This window comes from Silurus meridionalis, chromosome 14 (genome assembly GCF_014805685.1).
Source record: "Silurus meridionalis isolate SWU-2019-XX chromosome 14, ASM1480568v1, whole genome shotgun sequence".
Taxonomy (NCBI): domain Eukaryota; kingdom Metazoa; phylum Chordata; class Actinopteri; order Siluriformes; family Siluridae; genus Silurus; species Silurus meridionalis.
In genome coordinates, this window is record NC_060897.1 from 14,625,760 (window position 1) to 14,645,637 (window position 19,878).

General features: G+C 39.0%; 1 protein-coding gene across 5 annotated transcripts in view; it reads right to left on the bottom strand.

The window, feature by feature from the left end:
• Positions 1-428: 428 nt before the first annotated feature.
• Positions 429-19,878, bottom strand: part of LOC124397004 (transmembrane protein 235) — a 41,128-nt gene continuing 21,678 nt past the window's right edge. The window contains exons 5-7 of one of the 5 annotated variants that reach the window (XR_006927867.1): positions 4,149-4,323; positions 1,955-2,030; positions 429-793 (exon numbers count right to left, since the gene is read on the bottom strand). Coding sequence is in view for 2 of the 5 variants with exons in the window: in XM_046866434.1 (XP_046722390.1) it covers positions 779-793 (15 nt within the window). In the remaining 3 variants the exon portion in view is untranslated. The other 4 variants (XR_006927868.1, XR_006927866.1, XM_046866434.1 and 1 more) reach the window with 4 other exon arrangements.

The following is a 19,878-nucleotide window of genomic DNA, read 5'->3' on the forward strand; positions in this document are numbered from 1 at the left end:
TACATGCTTACAATAATTGCCTAGAGTGAGATTAGAGGAAAGTCCTTGCCTGTTGTGAAATGTTGACCAAAAATAAAAATAAAAATAAAATAATGAAAAGTGTCTCCAAACACTTATCATACTTCCATTTATTTCTAAGCAGGAAGGAAGGGGTTGTTACATGCTTCTGTTTTTCATGAGACACTCTGTGGTGAAAAATCATAACATTTCAGATGCTACTACATTGTTCATTTTGCTGTAGTCATAAATCCAGAAGGTCTCATGATCTCATGCCCAGTGATAGGAAGTAGTAGCTCAGTGGTTAAGATGTCGGACTTATGATCAGGTTATGAGTTCAAATTACACCACCAATAAGCAGCCATTGTGGGGCACTAACCCTTAACTACTCGGTGTATGAGTGAGATAATTGTAAATTGCTCTGGAAAAGGTGTCTGCCAAATCCCCTAAATATAAATGATGTAAACCAAAGACATGCATTTTCAGGTTGAGTCAGAATATTTTGTACTGAAATATGTTACCTGTGATGGAACTGATTTGTACTTTTTCCACTTGGGAAAATATAAAAAAAATCTGAGATCCTGCTAGTCTGGACCTGGGGTGCAACTGGACATTTGCTGAGGGGTGTGCAAGATCATGGTTGCCACAGTGTGGATTCTCCATTCCAGCAGAGAGCAGCTTCACCCCTGAAAGTTTATTTCCACTCAGGTTCAGTTCTCTCATTCTGAAGGACTTTAAGGTGAGAAGGGAATACAGAACACTACAGCTTTCCTTTGTTAGATTACACCCACACTTCCTGGAAGGGAAAATGAAAAAATATCAAAACGCTGATCTCAGACACACAAACCCAGTCATTAATACATCTAAGGGTTAACATAAAACAGTGTTTCTTTTAGACAGAGAGGATTCAGTGGACAGGACAACACATGAGCACATTTATAGGATTTTTTTTCCTGCACACATTTTTATTATTAGATATGAGAGAATAGACAATAAATTCTAATCTGGGTTCAAGGTTCTACAATAAATTGCAGAATGCATTTTATTACAGAATTTAAGGTTATATAAGAAGATTATACAACAACTACAACCAACTATAAAAAATAGATTATATCCTGCCAATATTAGTCTTGCTTTAAAATAAGATTGAGCTTTTACTGATGTATCTTATCTGCCCTTATCAAGCCAGTTACATGTCTAAAAAGATGATCATGTGCCCAGTAAACCTTTTATAATCTTTTTGAAATGTAACAAGCACAAAAGTTAAAGTAACTGATTAAACATTACTAGTTGGCTATTGCTGTCAGCAGAAAATAGTTTCTAAAGCTAGCTTCTAGAAGATCCAGCTTGGTGGTTTGTTCAACTTAATCAATGAATCACTTGCAACATCTGTGGTCCCCACTTGCTTTAAAAGATCTGTAATTATCACCCTGCCAAAATATAGCAAACCCACCTACCTGAATCTCTATCGCCCTATTGCACTCACCTGTCATGTCATGAAGGCTTTTAAAAGGTTTATAAAAATTATCTGCCCCTCCATTCCTGTTACCACAGACCCTCTTCCTTTTTCCTATTGTCCAAAAAGGCCTACTGAAGATGCCATTTGTCATGTCTGCACTTCTCTCCCATGCACATCAACAGCAATAAGGGGAATTATGTGAGGCTGATATTTATTGACTACAGCTCAGCCTTTAATACAATAGTTTCACACAAATTGACCTCCAAACTTAAGGACTTAGGGATGAATGCCACCCTGTGCGACCTCACATGACTTCACAGACAGACGCCGGGTAGTGAGAGTAGGCCAGTTCAGCTCCAACTCCACCACCCCGAGTGTAGGAGCCCCTCAAGGCTGTGTCCTAAGCCCCCTGTTTCACTTTCTTTACACTTATGAGTGTCCTCTAACAGCTCTACTTCCTGTGTCAAATTTGCTGCCAAAAACAATGAGGCCGCTTACCTTAAAGTGGCCCAATTATCATCATGGTGCCAGGATAACTGTCTTTTCAGTAATGTCAGTGTGACCGGTTGAATGTCTTTAAAATGAAGACAAATAGACATGCATAAATAATGGGTGCATTTTAAATCCGAAGACATGCCCACTGCTGTGGAGTTGCGCTTTTGACAATGAGCACACCTGTGCCACGTAATTATGTCGGCGTGTTTGTGGCTTTACAAAAAGCGCAGTTGAGTGGGGTACTTTGATTCCTTTTTTTCTGTAGGCTGGGTGGCTAGAAAAGAGAGGTGTGCATGAACGCAGGTAGCATAAAGTGACAATAGTTTAACCCCGTTTGTGAGGTGCGGCCAAAAAACGCTAGCTGCTGTTTCGTACCTGTTTCGTATATGCTTTTACACACCGTTTCATAAACCCGAATTAGCTTGTTGGCCTAACAGTTTGGAAAGTACCATTTACATAACTAATTCCACATGTAACTATCTGATGAGCTGTGATTTTTGAGACTTAAGCAGAAGGGGCGAATGTTTGTGTGTTTTGGGTTTATTTTTGGTTTATTCTTGTTTTTTTAAGAATTATGCACTGATTTGCTGTGTTCTGTCCCTTCTGTTACAAAGAGGATTTAATCTAGTCTCTCCGATTGTGGGTAAATAACTGGTAAGCTGTAAATGGTGTTTTAAAATATTTTTAAGCATTCTTTTGTTTAATAAATTTGTACTATTTTTTTAAAGTCACGTCTCTGTCTTTAATCCCATCCGAACCAGCAGGGTCCTTCATATTTTTGTAACTTTGTTTGGTTTAATTATTCTTTTGGGTTCAATCTATTTTCCTGGGTGAATAAATAACCCAGGTGGCGTAGTCGGTTCCTTTTTTTTTATTTTTAATACCTTTAACCAAGGGTTACATCAGCAAAAACAAGGAGCTAGTGATAAACTTCAGAAAAATATGACCTATGTGGAGACTGTGAGCAGCTTCAAATACTTTGGCCAACACATCTCTGAGAACGTAACATGGTCTGCTCACACACAATCTCAGGTATAGAATGCCAGACAAAGATTATATTATCTTCGGTAGGTGTGGAAATTCAGAGGTTTCACCAGTAATCCTGAAAACCTTCTGTACTGGTGGTAGGGAAAGCATACTGACTCTGCATCTCAGTACAGCAATTGCTCTGAACAGGACTGTGAATCCCTTCAGAGGGTGGTGTGCTTAGCAGAGCACATCTCAGAGACTGCTCTACCCTCTCTGCATAAAATATACAACAGTTGGTGATTTTAACAGTCCTGTTTCTGCATCAATTACCCCAGTAACTGTCTGTTCAGACTGTTGCCATCAGGCAGGGGCTTCCGCTGTCTGATAACTCAGGAGGATCTTCTCACAAGCCATCAGACTTCTCAATACGAGCATGCTCATATAAACCATCCCATAAGTCTTTACTCTGCATCTGACAATTCACCTCACATTGTCAATCTACTGGTTTTGGCCCGTTTACTTCGTTACTTGTTGTTCTTTGTACATCTTAATATATTTGCACAACTAAATATACTTGCACAATTTATAAACCATCCTATTATATATAATATATTTTCTAATATCTTCTTTTACCTTTTTTTTCCCTTCTAGACCGTTAGTTATTGCACAATTCCTGAGCGACTGATCGGGTTTGATTTCATTGCAAGATGTATTCTGCATACAACTCTGTCCCGTGACAAATACAAATCTTGAATTTTAAAGCTTGATTTGGGGAAAAACGTTGTTAGATTTCCAGAACATTCTACAGGACATCTGGTTCAGAAATTGAATAAAGTTTTCTAAGTAACGAATCATAATTATTAATACATTTGTTATAAATGTCTCCTCTTTCTAGTGACCCTGATATTATTTTCAATGCATTGTGATCAGGATCACATCAAAACATCACAGATTGCAGATAATTATAGAGATCTACTCTTACAGATAACAACGGTACGTTATACCTCCAGCAGACACACAATTTCTAAACATTTATGACATTAAAATTCTAAAAAATAAAAATAACATACAAGTGGTATTTATTCATAATATAAATAAATATAGGAAGTAAACATGACTTTGAGAAACATATTTCAGTTTTTTATATGTATCAAATGTTTTTGCATATAATATTTGGTAATTAAAGTTATTATTTTGGATGTGTACGAGGGGAAGAGAGACAAAGTACTTATTGCGGGTTTCTCTAGTAATCACTGTGGATTCTCCAGTCCAGTCGAGAGCAGCTTCACTCCTGAATACTGCAGTTTGTTGTTCCTCAGATCTGGTTCTCATAGACAGAGTTTGAGCTTAGAACCGAGGAGAGAACTCTACAGCTTTCCTCTGTCAGTTCACAGCCAGACAAGCTGGAAGAAAAATATAAAGATTTTTGCTTCATCTGTCTAATTGTCAAACAAGATGCTTCCATCAGTAAAATTATAAAAAGAACCGCCTGCTAAAACATGTGTCTCAACACACACGTATTTAATGTTCTAGAACAACAATAGAGACCACTCTGAATAAACATGTCTATGGCACAGAGATATTCATACAGAGGGTTAAGCAAACAAAGCTGTAGAGAAGAGAGGGGGAGGACAGGACAGAATAGATTGAAAACTACAGTTTTTATCTATTTCACAGTATAGAATTTTAGTTTCTTACAAATATTTAGTAAACACACACACACACACACACACACACACACACACACACACACACACACACACCGAGGTTAGATCATCACATTATCTTATTATCTAATGACTTTGTTTGCTATAGCATTAGAATTTCCCTTTTCTTGAACTAAGGAGTCCAAACATGTTTCAGCATGATGATGCTCCTGGGCACAAACTAAGTGAGCCACAGTAGGAATAGAAAAACGTGAATATCCTGCACAGAGCCCTGACCTAAATCCAACTGAACACATTCTGGTATGAACTGGAGAAGAGTGTACAATCAAGGGTCATGAATAAATACGTAATGAGTTTTGATCAAAAAAATAAATACATTCATTTAGATCAGATTTAAGAAATAATTTTCTAGCATTAACAAAGTTATATATTGAAATTCACTGGCATGAAAAACTTGTTGGTGTGCATTGTTCTGTGTCTTACATTACAAATTTGCCACCTTGAAAACTTTACACTTAGACACTGGTTCAGTTGCACAGATAGAAGCACAGTTTGAGTGTTCATATATATTTAAACTGTTCCAAACTAAACAAGAATGGTCTAAAAGCATACTTAACCTCTAAACAATCTTCTGTTAAGTAAAACATTTACAAACATTTTGGAAGCTGTGTAAAATGTATATAAGAGCAGTTCAATAATTTGCAAATTTGATAAACCCATACTTTATTCAGAAGAGTACATAAAAAAAAAAAAAACATGAACTGGAGTAAACAAACAATTTTAAGGGAAAAAACAAGGTAACTTTGAATTTGTTGGCTGCAACATGTGTGAAAAATGATAGAACAGGTTCCTGTTTACCACTGTGAAGCGTCCACTCTTCTTTTAACAACAGTCTATATTTGTCTGGGAACTGAGAAGAACAGTCTTTTTTATATCATATTTTTTAGTTCATGATGTGACAAATGTTTTTAATTGGTGAAAGATCTGAACTGCAGGCAAGTCATTCAACACCCAGACTCTACCCAACTATGAAGCCTTGCTGTTGTAATAGATGCAGTATGAGGTTTAGCATTGTTTAGCATCACCATCAGAGATGGTTTTTAAACTCAGTGCTGATAACAATCCATGGTCCCTCTCCCATTTAGTCAAAAGTATGTGGCATCCATTGTTTCCAAATAGAATTCCATATTGTGATTCATCTGACCACATAACAGTTTTCCAATTTGCCTCAGTCAATTTAAATGAACTTTGGCTGAGAAAATATGGCTGCATTTCTTTGTATCATGTTTACATTTGGCTGCTTTGTTGAATGACAGAACTTTAACCTGTTTTTTTTTTGAAGACACGATGAACTGTGTTTGAGACAATGAGTACTGGAGGAATTACTGAGCCCATGCATTGATTGTCATTACAAAATAAAGTCTAATTTAAATGCAGTGCCACCCGAGTACCTTCACAATTTAATGTTGATAAACATTATTTTGAAATTGTTAAATTTATAGATATAGAACAGCAGCTACGCTAATTCCTCTCCACTGCTTCTCTTTCTCTCCCCATCCCGAGGCTTCCTGAGGTTTGGCCAGCTCCAGTCACGTCCCACCTCATGAAGATTATGGACTTTAAAGAAGTAGATGCCAAACTCGCAAACATCCTGAACCATCTAGAGATGTACCAGTGCCAATTGGATCCCACTGCATGTGTGGAGTTTGACATTGGACCTCCTGAAGTGTTTAAAGGCTCTGGCATGGAGAAGCTGATGCTGGATCTGTGATGATCACAAATGTTGAGCTCAGTAGCTCCTACTTTTATACCAAAGACTGTTGAAAGAACATTTACTTATAATCTTATACTCCAGTACTCATGTTAGTTCTCACTCTCCAGTGTTCTGTATTGTTGAAAGATTTATGATCAAACTCTTGATGTCACCCAAATGAGCATGGGTTCCCCTCTGGTTCCTCTCAAGGTTTCTTCCTTAAGTTTTTCCTTGCCACAGTCGCCAAGGCTGCTCATCAGGGATAAATGCACACCATTCACCTTGACTGTTGATTTCTGTAAAGCTGCTTTGAGACAATGTCTGTTGTGAAAAGCGCTATACAAATAAACTTGACTTGACTTGACATTTTTTCACAGTTGAACCTCTGTCTCTTTAAGATACTCTTTTTATACCCAATTATTGGCAACTATCCTGTTGCCAATGAACCGAACTAAATGGAAAACATCCCTCCAGCTGTTTCTTTTTAGTAGCAATTTCTTTTGCAGCAAGTTTAAACATTTGATATGAACAATATGTTCTATTGCGAAATAATATATTTATAAGATTTGGGCTTAGGAGATTTGCAAATCATTGCATTCTATTTTATTCGCATTTTACTGTATCCCAGCTTTTGATGGAATTGGGGTTGTATTAATAAAAACATCTATAAATAAAAATACTCACAGCGCTTTTCTAGAGGCTTCAATAACTGGCTGCAGCCTCAAAAGACATTCCTCTAAACGCTCAAATTTCCTCAAATCAAATACATCCAGCTCCTGTTCTGCTCAGTTTTCAGCTCCAGTGAGTTTTACTCAAATCAGAAGAAAACCTACTTTCACTGAGATTGGAACAGATTCATGGATTTCTGTGGAGATGGATTCTCCCAGATTTTTTCCTTGATGTACTTGAGAATGTTTTGTATGATGTGAGTACTACTGTCTACCTATGGCATTAAGCCTCTTAAAAAAGTCTGATTGGACCCCAGTGAAAGGCGCAGCAGAAATCGATGAAACAGGGTCCAGGTGTCTATTCTCACTCTGTAAGTCCACTGCACTCCTGGGGAAATCAAACATGGTTGAATTTCTGAATATATACAAAAATCCAGTGTTTTTTTGCTTCAATTGCATATTTGTAGGTCTAATAACAAAATAATGTGTACGAAGGAGTCAGAAACTGATGTACAAAGCTAAACAACTTCCCCAGGTGAAGCCCACACTCTTTTCTAAAGATCTGAGTACCCCCTTATTTGACATAAATGCCACACTTTTTCAGGTGTTCTTCATTAAAGATCCCGTTTCTGTTTTCCAGCTGTTGGAAAGCCAGCTTTCCAAATGCCAGGGTACTGTATCTGTTCTGCTGAGTATCTGGGTCACATTTCTGATGGTACTTTTGTCTCATGTTGATCTAAAAGATCAGGAAGTGCATGAACATTAGAGTCAGAGTCTTGGAGATCTTCATTCTCTTTAGAACACTGGCTAAAATCCAGCAGAATGTTGGGATGTGGCACATGATGCAGCGGTTTCTTAAAGACTTAATGTGTGAAGTTTTTATTTGCCAGGCTCTTATCACTAATGCGCGTTCAGCAGTACTCCTCTTTCTGAGGAACCCTTGTAACGGTTACCTGGTCTACACACTCAGGAGGAATCTGCTTGGTTGCTCCTGGTCGAGAAGTTATCCTGAGTAGAGCAGGGGTATGCAAATTACACTTGATAATGTTTGTCAGCTGCACATCCACTGAGGCTGGTTTTGTCACATCACACAATCTCTTATTTGTTCTGGTAATTTAAAGAAAGTTAACGCTCATCCAGACAATCAAAAATCAACACTCACCATAGCATTCAGTCTATTAATTTTCTGGAAAAAAGTGATAAGGATTAATTTAACTGAGCTGTTTCTGTTTAATCAATTTAATCTGTCTAAATGGGGAATTGAAAACATGAAGAAGATATGCTGATACTCCTTCAGTCTCGAATGAATTTCTGTACAGACTGAATTTCCAATTCCAGCAATGTTTTACAGTGAGAGATGATTTTATTTTAGTTAATGTCTAAAAAATAATTCACACCTTGAATATGTGAGTATATAATAAGAAAAATAATTCTTTTCTGGTCTGTGAACAAATGAAATACAGCGTGTGATTCAAATTTGTCTTTTTTTATTAAAGCGTGTGTCTTTTGAAGATAGATTTTATATGCTTTGGTGGTGTTTGGCTCTTCACCAAACAGCTAAGATGTCTAGAAAGATTTCAAAATGATTTTTGAGCTAGAATATACACTTCATACACATCAGTTTGAAGGTATCAGGTCCTCTGGCTTAAGTAAACTGGATCTTAGTAAGCTGAGATCTCACCTGACTCACAATGACAACAAAGATAAAATGGCCTGAACCCACTGGCAACTCAAAATCAGGCATGCAAACTGACAGAGTCAAATGCCCTTAGTTATATTATTTAGATTTAACAACAAAAATAATCCTCTATGAGACTTTGCACAACTTTTAAACAACTTATCTTTAACACTTTTTACTGGACTGACATCAATAAAACTCTAGTGTTTACAGTCTCTAAAGTTTAATGAGTGGTCCATTGAAGCTGCACTCTTCAAGGGCAAACAGCTAAATCCCGCAGAGTCAGATCTCTTTCCTTTTATCATTCTAAAATACAGATATGATTAGATGAAAAGCATTTAAGAAAAATATGCATGTTAATTTAACATTCTTCATTGTTTTATATTATATGACTTCATATAAATATTGAAGCTTTTGGTGAGTTTTCTGTTCTCCTACATATCATCGGAGATACAGCCAATAATGTTGGAGTCATCTAAGAACCTCTGCAGAAGGCATATTCCTTAATCGAGCCAACAGTCATCGTATAGATGGAGAACAAGAAAAGTGACAGTACTATTCCCTGGGTTACACCAATTTTGCTAGAATACATGTCTGTGAAAAGACAGCCTTGCAGGCTTGGCATACTGTGGCCTCTTTGTGTGGTGGTCTATAGTCCAGGTCATAAGATCTACGCATCACAGAGAGCTTTTTTGGCAGAAAGAGTGTCTGAACACTTCGTTGAAGTTTTAAAAGAATCAACGAAGTGTTCTCTCTCTATTTCATGTGACATTAAGGCTATAGGCCTGACATAATTGACAGCTGCAAAATCCTTTCTAGCATGAACTATGTAGCATGTCTCACATATTATAGGCACTATTTCAGCTTTGGGGAACTTTCCTGCTGGCCTTCTTTAAGCCGGTACTTTTTTCATACGTTTTGAACTCCGCGGCTTAAATAACGAAGCGGCTTATTTATGAATTTTTCCTGGGTTTTTCCCGGTTTCACAAACTTCAAGCCAAAAAACTGAGCGACATAATATTAGACCAAGGAAATTTCCGAATGGAAACGAAAAAAACGGACCTCACCTGTGTTCTGAGCTGCACGGCATCGGGAGAAAAAAAACTTTTTTTTTTTTAAACGCACGACGATGCCAAAAGATAAACTCCCGAGAGAAATAGTTGTGACAGGAAGGAGGAAGACAGTGAACAATGACTTTCTTGGTCGGCTACTGTTTAGATACAAGCCGTTGTAGCGCGTTGAGTCTGGGTGAAAGGACAGCGTGCTAACTCCAGTTGCAACAGAAATCATATAAGCACAGACAGGTTTCCAAAACTCGTGCTTTTTTATTTTTCTTGGCAACAGCGTTATGGGTTAGTCAAAGAAACTTAGAAATGAGCATCGGAAAATAATAAGGACATAATCCTCCTCTTGAACACATGCAGTAATACCGGAAAAATGCTGTGCCGGTCTTTTCCCAAAATACCGCTATGCTCCTAAAGGAAGCGCAACGTTAAAGCCTGTGTAAAAGACATTAGTGTAGACCGGCTTATAGACAGGTGCGGCTTATTTATGTTAAAAAGAAAAATATTTGTAAAATTCAGTGGGTGCGGCTTATATATGCGCTTTATAGTCCGGAAATTACGGTAAGCTGCCATTTTACCTGGCACACAACAAAACTCCTGGGGCAGATAGTATGGGACTCAACCTGATGGCTAGCAGTACAACATCATGCTACCAATCTGTTGCTTTGGTAGTAACCTGCCATGAGTGATGATATTTGCAACTTACAAAAATAAGTCCTTCACCCAAATTATTTTGTGCTGCTCTGATTCAACAGTCGATAAAGTAAATGCAAGTCTTCATAATGAGATGATCAGATTTAGCACTGCTATAAAATGTCCCTCTGCACTGTCCTCAAAGCACTAGAACTTTCTCTGTTTAGGAGATTTAATAGCTCATCCACTGTCATGTCACTTCATGGACACACAACTTTGATCTCTTTCCATTTTTTATTATAGAATACAGAATTGATTATTAAATCCAAACATTTAAGAAAAATATGTATGCTACTATAACATTCTTTATGATTTTATATTAATTTTAATTTTAGTTTAACACTAACATTTTTAATTTAACCAGCAGATAATGACACAGTAGTGAAATACAAAAAAAAACAAATAATGAAACCATGCCAAGATAAAGCACTGTGGAAGTGACTAAACTTCACAATTTATCTAAAGAAAAAAATCTGATTAAACAAACATTTAATCCTGTAACAAGACAATACAAAGTTGCTATGGCTCCCAATACAAAGGTTATGGTGTATCTGCAAAAAATGTGTATGCGTACAAAATACTGGCAAAACAAATCTGCAGCTTATATTGTGTTTCATACTTATTTCTGTTTAATATTAATTATGGCTGCTACTTCTTAAATATTTCACTTTACTGCTTAATATTTTTACAGAAGACAGCAGATCTCTGTGTGCTCTCTGAAGGTAGTAGCTATAAACTGCTGACTTGCAGACATTAATTTTAATCCATGTTGCACTGTCGTGTTGCACTTGGTGTAAGGCATGCTCGCATCTAACAATTATTTAGAAGCACATTTATTTTGGTAGGATGAGAAAATACAAAGTAAATCAGGATTGTTTTTTTCTTTTTGTATCTGAACAGAATTTGATATTGCAGTGGTTTAATGTTGACCAAAAATGCATAATTTAAAATATCATGTATTGTTTTAATATTGTCTCATCAATATTATCTCCTAAAATCTCTATATGTCGCATATGATTTGAAGTCAAAATTAAAAGCTCAACTGGCTCTTAAAGCCCGAGTTCACTGACTCAAAGCTATGCTGCTCTTATGTTTGTAAATGATTGAGCACTTCTGGCATTGTTGCCTCCTTGCTACGCGGAAATGGCATCCATCTTGCAAACACATAAGGATGCCAGAAACCTTCAATCGGTGCCAAATTGTCTTTAAGGCTTACCCTGAGTACACTCCAGCATTTTTCCATGAAAAATTTATTCCTTAGTTACCGACCTGTTTCTGCCTGACTATTCTCACCTCCGGCCTCACAACCACACCCGTTTTCCCCACTTTCCCCTCCACGTTACAGATCTCTGCTTTGCTCGCGCTCAACGCAATCCGGTTCTCGGCTTGGCTCCGCTCGCACTCGACGCGATTCTGTTCTCTGCTGGGCTAGACCCGAATATCTAACAGAACAATCTGGCCAACATGGATCACGCAGATGCACCCGCCTCTTGCTGCGCTCTAATTGCTGTGTCTCGTCAACAAGCAGTGCAGGAGCAGCAGATTCAAAACCTCTCTGCAGGCATGCAGAAAATCATAGGATTCTTGCACACACGTCTTGGTGACAGACTCCCCACAGGTGCTCCACCGCCATCGCCGCCTGCTGCCCCGGTCCTGCAGGCACCGGCCTCTGCTCCACCTACCGGCACCCCAGCTATGTGTGAACCTCAGATCGCGCTGCCATCACGATTTTCGGGCGACCCAGGCTTCTGCTGCTCTATTCACGTGCAGTGCAATCTAATTTTCGATCTGATTTTCAGTATGCAGCCCTCTCAATTTGGTGCGTAGCACTCCAAGGTGGCCTATGTCAGTTTCCTCTTGTCAGGTCGAGCCCTTAGGTGGGCCACCACGGAGTGGGAAAGCCAATTGGCTAACTGCGCATCGTTCGCCGCATTTTCTGCCGAACTCCGGAAGGTTTTCGGCTCATCTACGCCATGCCGAGATGCCGCCTGCTCCCTGATCTCTGCCACACAGGGGCTTTGCTCTGTGGCAGAGTTTGCAGCTGACTTCCAGACCCAGGCCTCGCCGCTCGTGATCCACCCCAGGATCCAGATTATCTGATCTCCTTGGCTACACGCATCGATCGGCGCATAAGAGAGTGCCACCGGAAGCGTTGTTACTCCGCTCAGGCTCTTGATCCTTACCATCCTTCCCCTACACGCAATTCCCCACCACCTGACCCCCACCAAGAAGAAGAGACGTCGGTCGCTGGGTCTATGCCTCTACTGCGAAGTCAAAGGGCACATGGCCACATTCTGGCCAGTAAAAGGCATGGCTCGTCGGTGAAGGAGGGAGCACCCATGAGCCCCTCTTCCACCACTCTCTTTAAACCCACTATCTTGGTCCACCGACACATAACTATCAATTATCAGCCCCAGAGAAAGCAGCCATAAACCAGTATATATTCAGGAGTCCCTGGAAGCAGGTATCATCCGATCATCCTCCTCCCCAGCTGGGGCAGGGTTCTTCTTCGTAGAAAAGAAGGAAAAATCCCTAAGCCCATGTATTGACTAACGGGGTCTCAATGCCATCACTGTCCAGAACCGTTACCCCTTGCCACTTATGGCCTCACGTTCGAGCTCCTGCATACTGCCATGGTCTTTACTAAGCTGGATCTACGCGATGCATACCACCTGGGCCCCGAGGCTGAGGAGGCGTTTCTCGAGCTTAACAGCGATTTCCCCCCTCATCTTTCCTGACCCAGCCCAACAATTCTTGTGCCTTTTTCTCCCGACGACTTAGCTCCCCGAAATGTAACTACCCAGTGGGCAAGAGGGAGCTCCTTGCTGTCAAGCTGGCCTTGGAGGAATGGCACAATTGGTTGGAGGAGGTGGAGGGCCCCTTTCTAGATTTTAGATACTCATTTTGTTTGTAGTAGTGAAAAGTTAGATTTATTAGATAAAATACACTGGAGATGGCACTGTATACACATCTATATATCTATCTATATCTATGTTTTTTTTTTTACAGAGAGCAAATGACTGTGTAATACACATGCACACACACATATGAAAGATGTCCTATTTTATAGAGTTGTTGTGATACTACTGTAAGCTAAAAAATAATGCATTCAGAAGCTTAAACAGATCAGAGAAGGGAGTCGTCCAAAACAAAGAGCAAAAAAAATTATTTCAGTCAAGGTGCTTTGCAGTGAAATTTATAATGCCCTTTTTGAACCTCATCTAAAAGTAGATATAAACAATTTATATTAAAAAAAATCCATTTTAACTCATGCTTTATTTATACATTTATGTGACCCATGTTTTAAACAACACATAAATCTATATTTCAAATAAAAGATAAAACCAGCTGCCACTTGTGGGCCATTGAGCAACCCTTAACTGCTTAACCTTATAAATAAGATATTTGTAATTCACTCTGGATAAGGGCATCTGCCAAATGCCAAAATGTAAATATAAAATATAAATATTTTATTACATGGTTCTTACATGCACAATTGAAAATTCACACAAATTTTATTTTTTATAATCTACAGTTTTCTAATTTATTATAGCTTACTTGTTTTACTTATGAATAATAGTGATATTAATTTCAACTAAACTAAAATTAATTATATATAATTAATTAATAAGGGAATTTAGTGGAATTTGTGTATTCTCATTTTATGATAAGATCTATGTACTATAAAACCCAACTTACATACCACAGAAGACTTTCTACAGTTAAATAGGCAAATATTCCAAATGTGGAAATGACCAAATAGAATTCACTTTAGTTTAGTTAGCTTTTGTGTGGGTCAGATGTTAATTTTAAATGAATTAAATTCTCCTACTGTTATTGCTGTTACCCTTCTCTTAAAGCAAATACAGAAATATATCTTTTAGAGCCATTAGAGCAATAAAAGACATACAGATTGTGCAAATTGATTCAGAATGTTTATAATGGCTAAAATGTCAAAAGAAGCAAAGGAGAAGGTCATAGGTAGTGGGAATGATGTATAAATAATACTTAATAGTTCTTCTCTCTGCATTTACATTTGCGGCATTTAGCAGATGCCCTTATCCAGAGCGACATACAATAGTGAGTACGTCTGAGTCATTATTTGCAAATTAATGGAAGGCTTACCCACTGATTCTGAACTTAGTTGGAGGCTACCAAATCCAATTTGAACATAGCAGTTTTAAGTGGTAGTGTTACAGTAAGTATCACATCATTGCCCATCGAAATCACATTATATCATGAGAAAGCCATTTCCCAATTGCAGTGCCGTGGTATTGGACCGTCAAATCCAGATGAAGGTGCGTGTGTGTGTTAATAAGGGAATTTAGTGGAATTTGTGTATGCTCATTTTATGATAATATCTATGTACTATAAAACCCAACTTACATACCACAGAAGACTTTCTACAGTTAAATAGGCAAATATTCCAAATGTGGAAATGACCAAATAGAATTCACTTTAGTTGGTGTGATAATATATTTAGCTTTTGTGTGAGTCAGACGTAAATTTTAAATGAATGAACTTTTCTTGCTGTTATTGCAGTGTTGTACAGTTCATCTATACAAGCTATAAATAGAAATGAACTTTGTGGGTGGCATCATCAATTTCGATATGCCATGGGCAAAAGAACCATTTACAGAGGCAGGCAATCACTGACCTTTCTGGAAATGTTCAACAAAGAAAAAAAAAAAAATAAAATCAATACACACAATTACTGCTGCAATTTGAAGCATAGTAGGTACACTGTCATCCTAAGCATGAAGCTGTCATTTGGCAGGAATGGACACAAAAGGAAAATTTTGCTGAAGTGTCTATCAGCTAACAGGGGATAACCTCAGCAATGATAAAGCTATAATGAATAGACATTCTGTGTTACCCATATAAGGACATGTTCCCTTTTTTAGATTTCTAACTCTAAGAGTTTTGTAGTCATAATCTATTATGTGAAAGTTTCTTTGGGTAAAAAAAAAAAAAAAAAGTGTTGTACGAATAAAATTTGGTGGTTTGTTTATTTGAACTTACGACCTTCTGCTCAAAAGTCAAACATCTTAATCTAAAGAATGTTCATTATGGCTAAAATGTCAAAAGAAGCAAAGGAGAAGGTCATAGGTAGTGGGAATGATGTATAAATAATTTCATAGGCTAATATAATACTTAGTCCTTCTCTCCATGAGTCATTATTTGCAAATTAATGGGAGGCTTACCCACTGATTCTGAACTTAGCTGGAGGCTACCAAATAAAATTGTATCATATCATAGCAGTTTCAGTGGTAGTGTTACAGTAAGCATCACATCATTGCCCATCAAAATCACATTATATCATGTGGAAGCCATATGTGTGTGTGTGTGTGTGTGTGTGTGTGTGTGTGTGTGTGTGTGTGTGTGTGTGTGTGTGTGAATGAAATAATGGGCTACTTAACGTAATCTCAGTTTTACAATGCAAATTGCTTTGGGTGTGACCAACTACGAAAGCTCCTATGATGCCACACCTCACCTTTACTACTCAGGACGACCCCTTACAATGTGAGATTTCTTCCCGTTCCTGTACATTTATATGCTAGAGATATAGCATCAACAATCCAGTGGGACAGCCACTGCCTTGACAAAGGCTTTCCCTTGAGAGTAACCCAATACATAAACAGCTGCTCATTCCTCCTAAAGCCTGCTGTTCTCTTGACATATGTATGGAGACCCTGCACTGGACATAAGAAAAATCAACCTCATCCTCCAGAGAAGATAATGGAGTAGGGTGGAAAGCTGAAAGCTCTGTAATGGGACATCTATAAGAAGAGTCCACTACTTTAGGTACAAATGCCAGGTTAGGGTGAAAGGAAACATTTGTACACAAGATGGGCTGACGGACAGGGCTAGCAGCTCGGTCACCAAAACTACAAGCAGCGCTGTCTTAAGAGAGAAATTTGACTCAAAAAAGTATCAAGAAACGGCCTCTAAGGCCTTAGACAGATCAAACAGTGGTACATCTGTCTGTACACTGGCCTCTTACAGCGCGTTACCTTTTTAAAAATGACTTATTAAGGGTGCCGACTTGCAGGCTGGTTTCCAAACTCGACATGGCATGCAGAAATAGGTGCTTGATATACTTTCAAAGTCAAAAAATCTTTCCTTTATCCAGCAAATCCTAAAGAAAACATTTGTCTCCCACTGAAAACCGGAAAGGGACAATGTGACTTCGGCCACACCACCCCTTAAAGACTAGCCATTTATTGCTATAAAGTGTGCGAGTAGACGAGGCACTGGCGCTCTGAATAGTGTGTATAACTAATAGGGGCAGACCTGCCGCACACAAGTTTAACCGGCCAGGCCCAAAGAGCTTTCCTGTCTGGGTGTGGATGATAAATCTTCCCTCGTGCCTGGGACAGGAGGTCCCTCCGAGGAGAGAGGGGTCACAACTGATATGACAGCAGTTGAACTGTCTTGGAGATCCAGTGCCTGGATGGCTAACATAGAGCTATCAGAACCAGTGACAAGCCCAGATCCCTCACTCTGACAAGAGTTGGGGAAATTAAGCTTAGTGAAGGGAATGCATATAGGACGATTGGCCATAGACGTGCTAAAGCATCCACACCAAACGGTGCATTTTCGTTCTTTAGAGAGAGAAACACAGGACACAGAAGGTTTTCTTTCAAGGCAAAGAGATTTAAGACAGCCTTATTTCTGCCATATCTGCTCCACCACTTGGGGGTGCAGTATCCATTTCCCATACAGGGGACTTCCCCTTGACTATAAAGCCGCTCCCCTGTTCAACATACCTGAAACATGATAAAGTCCTCGTGTCACACAAGCTTCTTATCAGCTTTTTTTGTCAAATGTTGCAACTGAAGGGATCGTTTGCCTCCCTGCCAGTTGATGAAAGCGACCAACGTGATATTGTCAGTTTCCACTAGAACATGCCCTTAATGAAGGTCAGAAAATGTTCCAGTGCTCTCGACAAAACCTCCTCCAAAGAACTCCCTGTCCAAAGAGTTGCAGGGCTTTTCCATTGATGGAGGATTTTGAAGCATGCATACGTTATTTTGACCAGTCGACCGAGATTTCGCCGGGGACACAGCCGCAGATGCACAACCCATCTCTGAAAATCCCAGGGTAACAAAAAAATAAAATAAATACAAAAGTCCCAGATGTACTACAGAAATTACCCATGGCTTTAAACCATGCATTCATAAGCACACCCTGAACAGGACCACTGTCCCAGTCTGAAACCGACAGAGACACTGTGAGCTGATAGCGTGACTCGATAGGAGAGGGAATCTATACAGAGCCCCAGATATTCTGTGTATTGTGAGGATTCCAAGCGGATCTTTTCCATGTTTATTCTGAACCCCAAATAGCAGAAATGCATTACCACACTCTACAATTCTTTGATTGCTTGCTCTTTCGATAAAGAGCATATCAGATAATTGTCTATGTAAGAAAATATTTGTATTCTGTTGTTTCTCATTGGGAAGAGAGCCGCTTCCACACATTTGATTAAAAAAATAAAATAAAATACTCTGAGCTTGAGACAGTCCAAACAGAATGGTTTGAAACTCGTAAGCAGTGCCTCTGTAACGTCTATCTGAAAATAGGCGTCTGACAATTCAAACATTGCAAACCAATTGTTTGGACAGATCGATCAACAAAGCATTTTGTGTGTCAACATTTTGAATGAGTTTGAATGATTTCCTTAAATGCTTAACACACAGGTCTAAGATCAGTTAAAAAGGACGTCCTCCTGCGCTTCAGAAAAACAAAGCACAGGGAATAAAAGACCCGACAGCTTTCCTCCTCCGGCACAACTATGGTCGCCCATTTGCTTAAAAGAGAGTAGATCTTTGTCATCAGGACGTGAGCTGACTTCCCCTTGGCCATCAAGACTAACCCAGTATACCAATAAATGTGGCACTGTCGCATCCAGGCACCCCTGCCACATTTATTGTGTTATCAGCCAGTGGCTTGAGATACTGTACTTTTTACTGCAGAGACCACTTAACTGAAAAGAGTCTGAAATGGTTTAGCTCTTATGCATCTATCCAGTCTTTAAACACACTACAAGCCATCACGGTCATTGAAATCCCAAAACTCTGGACTTCTATTAGTTCCAAGAATAGCAAAGTCTGCTAAAGGCGGTAGAGTACTCTCATATTTAGCTCCTAAGCTTTGGAATAGCCTTCCTGACAGTGTTCAGGGCTCAGACAAAATCTCCCAGTGCAGATTAAAGACATCTTTTTAGCAAGGCCTACACATAATATAAATCACATATCATAACATTGTGCTCCAGTACATCTAAAGTCACATCATCAACTTGTGCTTGTTAATATTATGAACAGCGGCTATGCTAATCCACTGCTTCTCTCTCTTTACCCATTCCAAGGCATCCTAATGTTGTGCCAGCTCCAGTCATGTCCCACCTCATGAAGATTATGGACCTTTAAAAGAAGTAGATACTGAGCCCGCAAACATCCCAAACCATCTAGAGACGTAAAAGCACCATTTGGATTCGACTTCATGTAGAGTTTGGACATTAAACCATTTTAAACCAAAGGCTCTGGCATTGAGAAGCTTGTGTTTAATCTATGATCTCAAATGTTGAGCTATTTTATGAGTTGCTCAGTAGCTCCTGGTTCCATTAGGGTCAACTGACTCTATAAGACTGAAGAAAGAACATTACTTACAATCTTACAGTGCCCATTGTAGTTATTATTTCCTGGTGTTTTGTATTGCTTTAAGGTTTATAATCACACTCTTGATATCACCCAAATAAGGATGGGTTCCACTTTGAGTCTGGTTCCTCTCTCATAACATCTAAGGGAGTTTTTTTTATTGCCACAGTCACCCCAGGCTACTTGTCAGAGATAAAGACATCATTCATCTTAAAGTTTTACAGAATTTAAGAATTAAGACAATGTCAATTGTGAAAAGCGCTATAAAAAATAAACTTGACTTGACACTGAACAGTGTGCTTCATTCCTTCAACTGGAGAATAGCTAGTGCAAGTTACTGTCTGCCTGCCTTGGTTACTGGCTGCCTTAGTTGGCTTAATGCCACTAACTCTGTACCAAAGTAATTTAATACTCAACAGGTCAAAGAGAATAGCTTTCCTTGATGCGGACACTATTTTGAATTTTGTGATATCACTCAACGCGATGCAGTACGACGATTTCACGTTTGGTGGCAGAATCCAATGACGGTCCGCTAGCAGAAAACTGGATGTGCTGAGAGAGCTTGATGTAGTCCCTCACAGGAAGAAATCACAACGTCGTTTGCAAGGGGTCAACCTGAGGAGTAAAGGTGGGGCGGAGCCTGGTCACAGGTCGACCTGTCCCTGAAAGCGGACATGGTGTCTTAGAAGCTTCCATAGTTGGTCATGCCCAAAGCGATTCCCATTGTGAAACACCAAGTAAAGTGAGAAAAAGAACTATGCTTCATATTGGGAAC